Raw genomic sequence first — 14,029 nt, 5'->3', positions numbered from 1 at the left:
ATACGGTGATGGCGGACATGCGGGTGGTTGGAGTGTCAATGGAAGATGTGGAGGATAGAGCGAAATGGAGATGGTTGATCCGCTGTGGCGACCCCTAACGGGAGCAAGCCGAAAGAGGAAGAAGAAGATGTGTATATATATATATATATATATATATATATATATATATATATATATATATATATATATATATATATATATATATATATATATATATACATACATATATACATATATACATATATACATATATACATATATATATATATATATATATATATATATATATATATATATATATATATATATATATATATATATATATATATATATATATATATATATATATATATATCAGAGAATACCACCTGTTGCTGATGGGAATACTAAATAAAGGGGGGAGAAAGTAAGGGGGAAGAGAGGGAGAGGGGTGGGGAATAAACAGAGGGGGAGAGTGAAGAGGGAGAGGGGAAAAAGAGAGAGGAGGGAGGAGGAGTAGGGAGGGGTTTGGGAGCAAAGAGGGGTGTGGGAGCGAGGAGGGGTGGGGAAAGGGAAGGCAGTGTGAGGTGAGAGGAAGGGAAGGCAGACACATTGTGGAGCATTGATTGAGATTCATACTGTCTCATTAAAATGACTCTGCATCGAACAACAGTGTATATGGAAACAAAATAATGTCTGAAATCCATTTTCTTCCAATCATACTATAAATATGGCCCAGAGACAAACACCACCTGAACAAGTCCAGAAAGGAATCCCGCTGGACGCATCAGGAGCCAAGCTACCTGGAGACAAACACTGTTCGGACACATCTGGAGACAATCTATCATCCGGACACATCCGGAGACAAACTCCCATCCGGAGCCAAACTCCCCACCAGACATAAATACTGCATGGAGATTAACACAGCCTGGGCACGTCCGGAGACAAACAATGTCCAGACACATAAGTGACAAACTCCCAGCAGGACATAAATACTATCCAAACACGTTCAGAGACAAACACCACCCAGACACATTCAGAGCCAAGCTTTCCGGAGATAAACTCCCATCCGGACATAAACATCCCCAGGATGCATCCCGTGAAAAGCACTGCCCTGACACATCTGGAGACAAACACCACACCGACACGTCCAGAGACAAACACGGCCCCGACGCGTCCAGCGACAAACACCGCCCCGATGCATCCGGTAACAAATACCACCCAGACGGGTCCGGCAACAACCACCGCCCCGACGCGTCCAGAAACAAATACCGCCTGACGCATCCGGTAACAAATACCACCCAGACGGGTCCGGGAACAAACACAGCCATGATGCGTCCGGAAACAAACACCGCCCCACCGTGTCGGCAAGAAACACAACCACGACGCGTCCGGAAACAAACACCGCCCCACCATGTCGGCAAGAAACACAACCACGACGCGTCCGGAAACAAACACCGCCCCACCGTGTCGGCAACAAATACTGCCACGACGCGTCCGGCAACAAACACCGCACCGACGCATCATGAGACAAACACTGCCCTGACGCGTCTGGAGGCAAATACCGCACAGACGAGTTTAGAGACAAACACTGTCCAAATACATCCGAAGACAAACACCTCCCTGAAGCGACAGGAGACAAACACTGCCATGATGCGTCCGGAGTCAAATACCACCCTGACGCGTTCAGAGACAAACACTGCCCCAAAGCGACAGGAGGCAAACACCGCCCGACAGGTCTGGAGTCAAACACCACCCCGATGCATCCGGTAACAAACCCTGCCCTGACACGTCCAGAGACAAACATCTCTTGGACACGTCCGAAGACAAACTGCCATCTGGACATAAACACCATCCGGACATGTCCAAAGACAAACTCCCATCCAGACATGTGCAGAGGTCAATACCATCCAGACACGTCCTGAGACAAACCCCAACCAAACACAACCACTGTCCGGGTGCGTCCAGAGAGAGAGAGAGAGAGAGAGAGAGAGAGAGAGAGAGAGAGAGAGAGAGAGAGAGAGAGAGAGAGAGAGAGAGAGAGAGAGAGAGAGAGAGAGAGAGAGAGAGAGAGAGAGAGAGAGAGGAGAGAGAGCGCAGATAGGTGTGGGAGGAGGGTGCTGCACGATATTGTGTGGGGGTAGAGCAAGGATGGGACAAAGCGATGGCCGGGGGGGGGGGGGGGAGAGGAGTTAGCTTAGAGAACATGTTATGCTTTATGAAATGAATATATATCTCTATCTCTATCTCTATCTCTATCTCTATCTCTCACACACTCACACACTCACACACACACACACTCACACACTCACACACACACACTCAGTGCTTAGCTGATGTCAGAAATTTTTTGGAAATCGGCAGGCTGGAGTCAGTGTGATTGCTGACTATAGTGCTAATTGTATACAACACAAAAGCCTTCAGTTGCTCGCACCGAAAAACAATGCTACATTTATATAGACGTTTCAGAGATATGTTAACGAACTTTAATCTTTACAAACAGCAGCGTGTGATGGGTAGGAAAGAAAAATTTGGCTCAGTAATTTAGAAAATACGTCAGTATGGCAAATGGTGCAGAAATTGGGTGTTATTTCACAACTCACTCAGAATGACAGAGCATGAACAACTCACTAAGGATGACGGAGAATGAACCACTCTTTCAGGATGACATACATGAACCACTAGCTCAGAATGATGGAGCATAAACCACTCGGTCAGGATGATGGAGCATGAACCACTCACTCAGGATGATGGAGCACGAACCCCTCACAAAAGGATGATTGAGCATGAACCACTTGCTCTGAATGACGTGGCACAGCAAAAGCGTATGCAGTGAGTGAACGATTCACTCAGAGTGACTGGCATGGTCCTGCTGTCGATTTTCGGAAATTCATCATGTGGCTTAAGCACTCAAGCAATCACTCCAATGAAATGGTTGATCAGGAATGGCTGGCCAGGCTGTGGCTGCATATCATATAGGAACAGTTTAACATATAGTCGAGATAGTCCAGATAATATATTGTCCGGATGGGAGTTTTTGTCCAAGCGGTGTTTACGTCTGGACGGGAGTTTGTCTCCGTACGTGTCTGAGCGGTGTTTGTCTCTGGGTGGTTTTATAGTATAACCAGTAGAAAATGGATTTCAGACATTATTATGTTTCCATCTTCACTGTTAATCTATGCAGAATCATTTTGATGAGACAGTAGGAATCATAGTTGATGCTCCACCGCATGTCTGCCTTCCCTTCCTCTCACTGCCTTCCCTCTCCCCCCCCCCCACCACCCTACCTCACTTCCCCTCCTGCCTTTGTCCTTCCCCGTCCCTCCTTTCTCTTTCTCCCTCCCTCCTCTCTCTCTTCCCCCTCCCTCCTCCCTCTTCCCTCCTCTATCTCCTCACTCTCCTTCCACCCCTATCACGGCCCTCTGCCCCCCCTCCCCCCAATCTCAGTGTTCCTGTCAGCGAAGCGATGGCTGGTATTTGCAATTATACTTATAATGTGTGATTGTGTGTATCAGTGTGTCTCCTCCATAACTCAAAAACCATGAAACCCAGCAGCCTAAAACTTTGCATGCACCCTGAGCAAACTCCATGGAAGTGCATGAGTGGAAATTTGGTGTTTGATTTCGTTAAAACACCCCTTTTGGAGATAACTAACAGCCTTATTTACTTATATCCTTTATCCGGCAATTATCAGCCATATATATATATATATATATATATATATATATATATATATATATATATATATATATATATATATATATATATATATATATCTTCCTAATGCATATCCTGGGATACCTCGCTGGAGTGTGAAGCCACCATTGTTTTTCGACCTGCTCAGCTATGCCTTGACTGGGAACAGGTCGCAACAATTTCTGAATGATAGTTATTTTTTTCGCCAGTATTCGTTGCTTTATTTCATTTCCGTACATGTGATAACCTCGAGAATCTCTAAAATTATGCCAAATTACAAAATGAAAACTCCAGAATTGAACTTAGCAGCAGTTCTGACTAATGAAAAATGTTAATTTGTCCAATTCAGACATATTTGATATTTTGGGCGTCTCTTGGAAGTGATGGTTTCACATCACGTGCCAAGCGAGCCTTTTTTCTCAACCATTTCATGCGGTAGGGTTAAGCCACTTGGCAAGCACTCCACAATATTTGCACTGTCACTGAATACTGTTTCGATAGACTTGAACAAAGTTCAGAGGCCACTCGCATGTGTCGGCCACGAGTTGTTCTGCTGCGCAATAGGTGGTGGCTGGCTCATTGAAAATTTGAAAAAAAATAACTTACACCATGTTTTTCCTTTTTGTATGATCTTCCATCATACGACTACTCACTTCGGCATAGATAAATACAAATTAAAATTAAACGTTTAGTTTTTATAAGTTTCTTCAACCGTTTTGTGGATTGCTTGTTGAAGCCCCTTGGGACGCATTCTTCAAGCTTCATTCAATAGCATGACCGTGGTTCGATACCGGAGGTAGGAAGGTAAAATAAACTACAAGGGCACTTGGTCGAGCGCATACCTCCGCCATGTAATGCCTGATCCACGAGAACATATCGAGCCCAATACATTTTTTGAAATATCATGCGATACAGTACTACATCGTTTTTGCCCCAATCTCTTTATGGTGAAGAATCAATTCAGAAAATTAAATAATTCTCGCAACCAGATCCGGATTCGGATCCTCACCAAAATTGAATCAATTCTTCCTTGTCTCACGCCCAACGTGTCCACCAAGTTTCGTCCAAATCCGTTAACAACTTTTTGAGATATTGTGCTATATATCGGTTTAGCACTATCTCTCAACGGTGAAGAATCACTTAAAAAAAATTATCAGATCCGGATCCAGATTCGGATCTTCACCAAAATGTTGCGTTGCCATCCTTTGTCGGCCTCCTGCGCACACACAAAAAAATTCAGAACGATTGCTTGAAAGCTGTGGCCAAAAATCGTGTGACAAATGGACACACAAACAGACACATACTGTACTTGCAAAGACAAAGAAACAGACAGACAAACGCTACAGACGAACATACTTGTTAAAAAAAAACATTTCGCCAAGTAACAAACAAACAGACAGACAGTCAGGGGTGAAAACATAAGCTCTTTCACCTTCGGTGGCGGAGGTAATACGAGCAAAAAATATTTTCAGTTGTTATGAAATAATGAATCACCACATCACAGCAGGAAAGCCAAGAGGTATGCATGCTTGCTCTGTGTAGCCTGGGTTCGAATCCCGATCCAGCTATAAACTGTCTGTCATCCAGGTGTTTCACAGGCAGGGTGATTCATCAATGTCTCTTGGTTTGAAGTTAAACTGGGCATCTCATGTGCTGGAAACTGCCTGTTCCTGCTGAACCTTCACCATTTCCTGCTACTGTTTCACCCTCACTACTGCATGCACTCTCACAACTTCCTAATCTCGCTATAACCTCACTAGTACCTGCTCCCACTGCTCCCTCACCACTGCCTGCTTCCGCTGCACCCTCACCACTGCCTGCTCCTGCTGCATCCTCACCACTGCCTGTTCCCGCTGCACCATCACCACTTTATGCCTGCTGCTGCTGCACCCTCACCACTGCCTGCTCCCACTGCACCCCCACCACTGCCTGCTCTCGCTACACCATCACCACTGCCTGCTCCCGCTGCACCCTCATCACTGCCAGCTCCCGCTGCCCGCTAACCACGCCTGCTCATGCTGCACCCTCACCACTGCCAGCTCCCGCTGCACCCTCACCACTGCCTGCTCATGCTGCACCCTCACCACTGCCTGCTCCTGGTGCATCCACACTACTGCCTGCTCCTGCTGCAGAATCACCACTGCCTGCTCCCGGTGCATCCACACTACTGCCTGCTCCTGCTGCAGCATCACCACTGCATGCTCATGCTGCACCATCACCACTGCCTGCTCCTGCTGCATCCTCACCACTGCCTGCTCATGCTGCACCCTCACCACTGCCTGTCATGCTGCACCCTCACCACTGCCTGCTCATGCTGCACCCTCACCACTGTCTGCTCCCGGTGCATCCACACTACTGCCTGCTGCAGCATCACCACTGCCAATCTCCTCAGTAACCTCACTCCCCAACCGTAACCAACTATTATCTACAAATTTCTCACATTCTGTGACTTGCCGCAAATAATTATCTATCCGTTCCTTCAACTCTGTTATAACTATCCTCAAGTGGGCTATTTCCTCACATTTCCGACAACAGTGAGTACCCTCTGCTTCCTCTATTCTTGATGTGGCCCACATTGAGCATCTATCACATTTTATAAACTCCTCTTCCTTTCTCCTTCGCTCTCCATTGATACCCTTTTTCACCACCATATTCCCAAGTCCCCAACTGACTGAAACGCTGAACTTACCAGGCCTCCCCCTGCTTCTTCCAATAAATGAACACAAACACCCACTAAAACTGTTATGAACACAACTACAACATTTATTACTACAAACCTCGATGACAAAATATGCAACACAACACACAAAATACATTTATCTTGTTGTGGCCGAAGAGCTCAAACAGCCTTGTGCGAACAACACATCGTCTCTGCCCTGCTGACACCAGTTAGGAAGTTTGCAGTCAGGAATGATAAATTAAACTTAAGGATCACACTGACGTGCGGACACACCACCTCGAAACTAGGATGACGTCCTTGAGGCTTTCATGTCTTTGAAGACTGAGATTCATGCCTCTGAGGTCACGGATAAACGCAAACAGAGCCGCCGATCCAGATTGCACTCTTATCATGAGTTCGTCAGGACGACATACTGTACTTGCAAATCGTTTACTAGTGACCATCCTTAGGTAGTGAATACATACAGGTGAAACCCCTTAACATGATGAGGCAGCAGGGCACAGATCGAGTCCCATGCACATTTATTATGCCATCAATTGCCCATTACAGCGACGTATCATTTGTCCAGAGACTATATATATATATATATATATATATATATATATATATATATATATATATATATATATATATATATATATATATATATATATATATATATATATATACATACACATTATACATATATATACATTATACACTGTGGCAATGATAAGTGATCCCATTGGGGAAAACGGATGGAAAGACAAAAATTAAAGAGTCCTCTAAAAACAAGACTTTCCAGCACCAACCCTCACTGTACACTCAACGGTGCTCTTCGCACTCAGCCCATCTGTCCACACCTCCTCCCCCCCTCCCCTCCCTCCGTTGTTAATCGTGTGATCCAAGTCTATCTCCCGTGCTTTCCTGAGCCAAAAGATGCAAGAGCGTTGAGCAAAAATGTCCATATATTATATACATTTTATAATTAAATTCCTCGCATCAAATCTCCAGGAGAATATTCTGGAGGATCATATCCAGCCTGAATGTGATCGTGGCAACGATTCGGCCACATTTATGGTTGAACATCTTATTATCGATTAAGCGAATCCATTCTTGCCCATAATATGGAAACGTATTGTTTGTCCAGAGACCCTTAGTGGCGGGACAAACATGATAAACTTTTTTTTTTTTTACTGGAGAAACATCACCTGGAGTTTTGCAACGAAGGCATTGGAAGGACAAATTGAAGACATCACCTCATTCAGAAATTCAATGGCTTCATGGGTGCACGCTGTTTGAAAACAATGTCTGGTGTGCCGCAACATCAGACAACGAGAAAGCAAATGATTGTTTGTGGACCCTGTTTGCCTGGCAGGATTTGCACAAATGTTATCACAAACGGTAATTTGACTCTGCCCCTCCCCTCTGCTCCCCTTAGACTCCACCTCCCTCCTCCCTTCTGACTCCGCCTCCCTCCCTCTTATTTGCTCCTCCCATTTCCCCACACTCTCCCACTTTCCTCGCTCTCTGTGTGCTGGACAGCTCCGGTGCTGAACCGATCCGTGGACTCAAATCTGTAAGCGCCTAAATATCTCTCTGGTCAGACGTCTTGTCATCCTGTGTTAGTTGAATGAAGTTTATAAAAGGCATTGATCGAAAACATTTTCTGAAAGCTTAAATACAAAAAAAACAACATCGAACCTTTAATTATTTTTTTTGCCATTGCAGATGTCAATAGGTGATGTTTGGTGTCGCTTAATTGTGTGGGTGAGGAAAGAGCTCGCTTGTTTTTGCAGTTCTTTCATCCACACCTCCGAACCCCCTCCCATCCCCACCTCCACCCCCAGAACCTCATCCTGGTAGATGACATCTGCTCCAGGCCTGAGCCAGCAGGACTGGGCGGCGGTATCCTCCGATTGGCTGTTGCCAAGAGACCATCTGCGATAGCAAGCAGACAAAGGCTGCATCGCTGCTATATAAGAGGATGATCACGGTGACGGATTCTCATTGTAACGCAGCACAGGAAGGCACCTGTCCATGTTGATCTGATTGAGGACTCTGAGGTTTCCCCACACCTATCTCTGTCCTGTTACAAGCAGTCTCAAGATGCCCAAGGGATTCCTGGTGAAACGAAGCAAGAAAGCCGGTGCTTTCTCCTACCGGCCACGCGATGGCACCGAGGTGCCGTCCGACAACCTAATTCAACTAATTACCACCACTTCCACGGTGCAGTGTGACCTGGCATGCCTTGCTGCTTCTCCGCAACCTCCAGCCTTCGTCTTGTCTCTTCCTCCAAGTGAACATGAGTCGGGACCTCAGCCTGCACCAGGCAGCCCCAAGCATGGGCAACCTGCCCTCAGTCCAGCTGCAACTGCCAACATTGGCTTGGCGACCACAAGCTCACAAGATGTCGAGGACCTTGGTGGGGGTACCTGTCTGTTTCCCAATCTCGAGCAGGTGCTCTTCACACCACCGCCCTCCTTTCATGACGTCACACGTATGGTGGCACCAGGTAGAACCCAAGGTGCCAAACGGATGAGCGAGCCTTCAGAGCGCCGCGGGATGGTAGCAGGTCGCAGGAGTAAGGCATCACGACGTCATCAAGTCGAGGACAACGTCACAACATCGCCGGTTTTGGGTCTACGCATAAAAGAGGAAGCGGCTGAGGGTAGGTTGCGTTCGATGGCCCACCAGCTGAGCGAGTACGTGTGCCAGCTCTGCCAGGAGGAATACGAAGACCCGTTTGCATTGGCACAGCATAAGTGTTCACGCATTGTACGAGTTGAGTACCGATGCCCAGAGTGTCAAAAGGTCTTTAGCTGCCCTGCCAACCTTGCTTCGCATCGCCGTTGGCACAAACCTCGTATACCACCGCCACCACCACAGACGTCAATGTCTCAACCCAACGCAGCCTCGGAAACCGAGACATTGAGACCTTTATCACCACCAGGTACATTGTTACCTGTAGGCCACCACAACGGTCAATCAGAACCGGAGTCCTCGAGTCCCGCATCATCCCTATCTGAAACCGGCTCTGAGGAGGGGATGTACGAGTGTGCACAGTGCGAGAAACGCTTTCGCAGGCGTGCGTACCTGCGCAAACACTTGCACTCAGTGCACCAAGCAGGTGTTTCCATCGATAGGGGGTCGGCGTTTCCACAGCCCATGGTAACTAATGCCAGTGTACACGAACATGCGTACACCGAGGGGAAAGGAGAAGAGAGCATCTTTGGCAGGAATGCAAACATATCAGGCATGCTTGATCCACTTCGGACCCAACCGAGCATCGTCACCACCTCAAACTTCCGAGAGGGCCCAAAAACAACACCGACTGATCTCTTCTCCTGCAAGTTCTGTCCATCCACCTTCTGCAGCTCACCTGGCCTCACGCGCCATATAAACAAACGCCACCCATCGGAGAGTCGCCAAGTCGTTCTGCTTCAGGTTCCAGTGAGACCTGCATGCTGAAGAACAGGTGGACTGAGTCCTACACACACACAGAAATACACACACACACACACACACACGTCACAAATGACCTTAACACCTCAACGGTTTGTGACGTATTCAAAATGATGACAAATTTGGGATCAATGCTTTTTCTTTCTTTTTTGCAAAGGTGCCTTAAAGTCTATAAGGTACCAAATCGATTCATCCTCCTGGGAATGTGCAGCTGGCCGGGTTCGAATCCATACACATATTGGCAACACATTGTACATCGTCCACATATTCGTTTATACAAGTTTCACATCGATATGATTCTAAAAAGGAGGTTTGCCAACAACGAGGTGTGACATGTACCTTTACATATACTCGAGCCACATTGGCAGGTCTCCAAAGGTTACTTTTCGTCCTCAGCTTGGATCCTCCGCCCCATGGAGCCAGACTCGAACCAGTGAGCTTCGCATTCCCCATTGCAAGCAATACCTTCTTATTTGGAATTATTCTTGCAAACAATCCACTTTTCTACACGAAGAGTTCTTGTAAAAGTGTGAAGTTTTTAAAAGCCACTTGCAATGTCAAAAAAACAAGGCTCGTGGCTTTGGAAGGACGAGCTGCAGGTGTATTTCTGCGTGATGACGTCACCGCGTATGTTTTGTATGAAAACCTCGTGGTGATGTAATTGCATTATAACGGTGCCTTTTGCATGATACGGAAAAAAGTAAACCAAAAGCTTCTTTGTGTTATTTGTTGAGGTCCTCCCGTGGTATTCGGGGTCGAATTGTTTGTTCTTTTTATTTATTGTGAATTCAGCTCACGCCATGTAAAACATTTTGAAATTGTTAAACACGTGACTACGTGTTCAATAAATCGATCATGCTTTATACCTTGTGTCTCTGTGACCTACAAGTTTGACTCTGATCATATATATATATATATATATATATATATATATATATATATATATATATATATATATATATATATATATATATATATATATATATATATATATATATATATATATATATATATATATATATATATATATACACATACATATACATACATATATATTGGGTGGTCGCTTGACTGCCCTTATTCTCAGGTTTTCCATCTGTCTGTTTGTTTGTATGTAATGGACAGCTCTGGAGGCCAGAGAAGTCAACCGATTTTGATGAAACTTGACTGGTAGGTTCATACCAGGATCTAGTTGTATGCTTTTGAGCACCGTTGCTATGGATGCCACCGTTGTCTACCAACGGTACTTTGAATTTTTTGAGAAAAAGTTTTTTTTTTTTTCGAAAATCAAAAATCAGCTTCCACGCTTTTATGCGCACTGTAATCAACCTCTTTGTCAAAAAATTTCAGCCCGATTCGTCAAAAACTGTATGACTAGTATGCAATAGTCTCGCGACCATCCATGTCGCCTACCGGCTTGTATATACAGGGGGCTGCATAAGTAGGTATACAGTCCTGTATACCTTATACCTTTGTTTACCTTTGATCATTCCTCTATACTTACTTTTGCAGATATATATATATATATATATATATATATATATATATATATATATATATATATATATATATATATATATATATATATATATCTGTATATGTAATTGATTCATCTTCAGAGGGGGAATTTGTGGCGGTGAAAGCCCTGGAAGGGTCGAGGTGAACTGATTGGGCACTTGCCGTTCACATTGAATTATATTGCACGGGACAGTGTGCTTGGCGCGCATCCAACTGGAGGGAAAGCATGCTCCATGATGCGGCATGCAGCATCTGAGCAGCGATAGGTTTGGACCAGATTCCGCGTGCAGTCGAACTGGAAGATGCCACGACGCTCACACGCGATCCCATTCGCACGACGCCATTGTGTTGGAACACGTTGTGGTTCGCAGGGGCCGAGGCGCTGGAATTGGGTTACTGCCTGAGAGAGCAGGCTCGGGTGACGAGCAGATGGCGTTGCCTTCCGACGAACACCTGCACCCGGTGCAACACGAGAGCTGTGATCACCGAGCGCAAGCACTCCGAGTCTCTGACGGCCCTTTCCTGTTATACCATCCCGATTGCTCCCCAATAATGTTAGGATAAATTGCGTTTGTGCTCCTTGGGGACGGACGTTTACATTCTCAGATCCTGAATGGGGTGGGTAAACCGCATCGCCTGACGTCACAGGGTACCGGGGGGGGGGCGGCTAGCTGGGGGATATCATTCATCCGGTTTATGAAATGCTTTGTCACCGACTTGAGGTTGTCCTCAAGCAACTGCTGAGCAAAGAAAGCAAATAATTAATTTTTTAAAAATATTCGCTTTGCTGCATGTGACGTATTTGCTCTGTTTGGGGGTCGCACCTGAGCTCGGATTCCCGATTTAAGTCCCACATCCTGATATGAGTTGTTCATTCTCTTCTCGTGTCCTTGTGCAACATTTAATATACGAGGAAGTATGCGTACCAGGTCTTTCATCGTCTTAATAGGTATTTTAAAAGGACAAAATAAACAATCCCACTGCTCCCCCACAAACAGGCCAATCTATCCCCAAATATGTCACTCACCCCCCCCCCCAAAAAAAACCCCCCCATAAAATAAAACAAAACGAGGCAAATCTCCACCCCTGCTAACCCCAAGCCAAGCGCCACCACAACCAGGCTAACATCCACTCACACTCTCTATCCCCCAAAATGGGAAAACGCACCCACGCACACACACACACCTTCACCCCTAAAGAGGCCAACGTTTCCCCCAGATCAGGCCAACCCACTCTCCCCCAAAAGCACCAATTCCGAAACAAACGACGACTAACAAGTGACAGCACTTGTTTGGTGACCTCAGTATGTGCTCGAGACTTCCCCTGATGTACTTCAGGCAGTGATGACGTCATAACCCGATAATTGACAAAGAGCATTTCGCTCAGTGGTGTCATTTGGTACTGACGCAGCGACATTCCCATGCCAACGTGCTGGCTCGAGCTCAGGTTTTCATCCAACGAGACGGTTTTTACATTTGGTATATTCACTCACTCCTTAAAGGTGTGCTTCAGGTCTCCATAACAACACCAATCCTGCATCACTGAGCGTTCACCTGACAGGAAAGAGGCTGTTCTCATGCTCTGAACAGGTCGCATCGGTCACAGGTCGTACAATCATCCATGACTTACAAATTGTTCGAGTGCAATCGTAAAAGCATGAGAAATTGGCTTTGGGAATTCATGAGACAATGGCTCATAACGGCGGCAGCAGATGGAGGTGTTTGGTGCCTGGGGAAGGGAATCAGTGGTGGGAGTTTGAGAAAGAACGACCCAATTTGGTTGGTCGTGGATGGTGCAAGGAAACTTATAACGATGGTATGATGGGACAATGGTCGATGTGCAAAGGCTTGAATTGGGCATTGTCTGCGAGCAATGGAGGACCACAGGAGAGACAAAAAAAAATGGTGGCTTAAGACTCTTGCGAGCTGACAGAGGACTGACCAATATGGTGCACCACCATCTTGGTAAGGCATATTTTGGTTTTTAGTGATGAGCACCACTTAAATCATCTTCAAAAGGGGTGTTTAAATTTACCCAAACAACAAATTTCCAATCAGGTAACACCTAGGAGTTCCCTTCGTATGCTTGCAAAGTTTGGTGCAGTGAGGTTTCATGGTTTGGGAGTTATGGAGGAGATGGATGGACTGAATGACATGCACTGACATTTTTTTATCATTATGTGTATATATGAGGCACCGCGAGGAGGAGTGATGTAAGTGACACATCGGCCATTTTGGAGTTAATGCCATATAGCACTATTTTAACCCTTACCCTATCATCATCATATCATTAAAAAATGTTTCTTACATCACTTCTCCTCGCGGGGCCTCATCTATATATATATATATATATATATATATATATATATATATATATATATATATATATATATATATATATATATATATATATATATATATATATATATATATATATATATATGGCTGTAAAAGTAGGTATACAGTCAGGATTATACCAGTATTACCAGTATTATAATAGTGGTGCTAGGATTCATTTAATTCATTAAAATCATTATTAGCATTTTTCATATTTTTATTTTCGTAATTTTTTCGATAATACATCTTTTATTTGCAGGTGAAGTGGAAATTTAATGGCTTGTTTTACATTACGGTATAACTACTTTTGCAGCATATATATATATATATATATATATATATATATATATATATATATATATATATATATATATAT

General features: G+C 44.9%; 1 protein-coding gene and 1 long non-coding RNA gene across 2 annotated transcripts in view; one reads left to right on the top strand and one right to left on the bottom strand.

Moving 5' to 3' along the window:
• LOC147022692 (uncharacterized) overlaps nucleotides 1-14,029 on the bottom strand; it is a 54,217-nt gene that overhangs the window by 25,668 nt on the left and 14,520 nt on the right. The gene's annotated exons all lie outside the window — the stretch shown is intronic.
• LOC147022693 (insulinoma-associated protein 1a-like) lies at nucleotides 7,839-10,662 on the top strand. The gene is made up of 2 exons (XM_085887475.1): nucleotides 7,839-7,913; nucleotides 8,185-10,662. Exon 2 carries the CDS (start codon nucleotides 8,444-8,446, stop codon nucleotides 9,803-9,805), a length of 1,362 nt encoding a protein of 453 aa, XP_085743601.1. The 5' UTR covers nucleotides 7,839-7,913; nucleotides 8,185-8,443; the 3' UTR covers nucleotides 9,806-10,662.

This window comes from Eptatretus burgeri, chromosome 7 (genome assembly GCF_056783735.1).
Source record: "Eptatretus burgeri isolate ZD-2024b chromosome 7, Ebu_testis_v1, whole genome shotgun sequence".
NCBI classification, from domain to species: Eukaryota; Metazoa; Chordata; class Myxini; order Myxiniformes; family Myxinidae; genus Eptatretus; species Eptatretus burgeri.
Note: the sequence above shows the minus strand (reverse complement) of the source record. Positions and strands in the feature narration are given on the sequence as shown.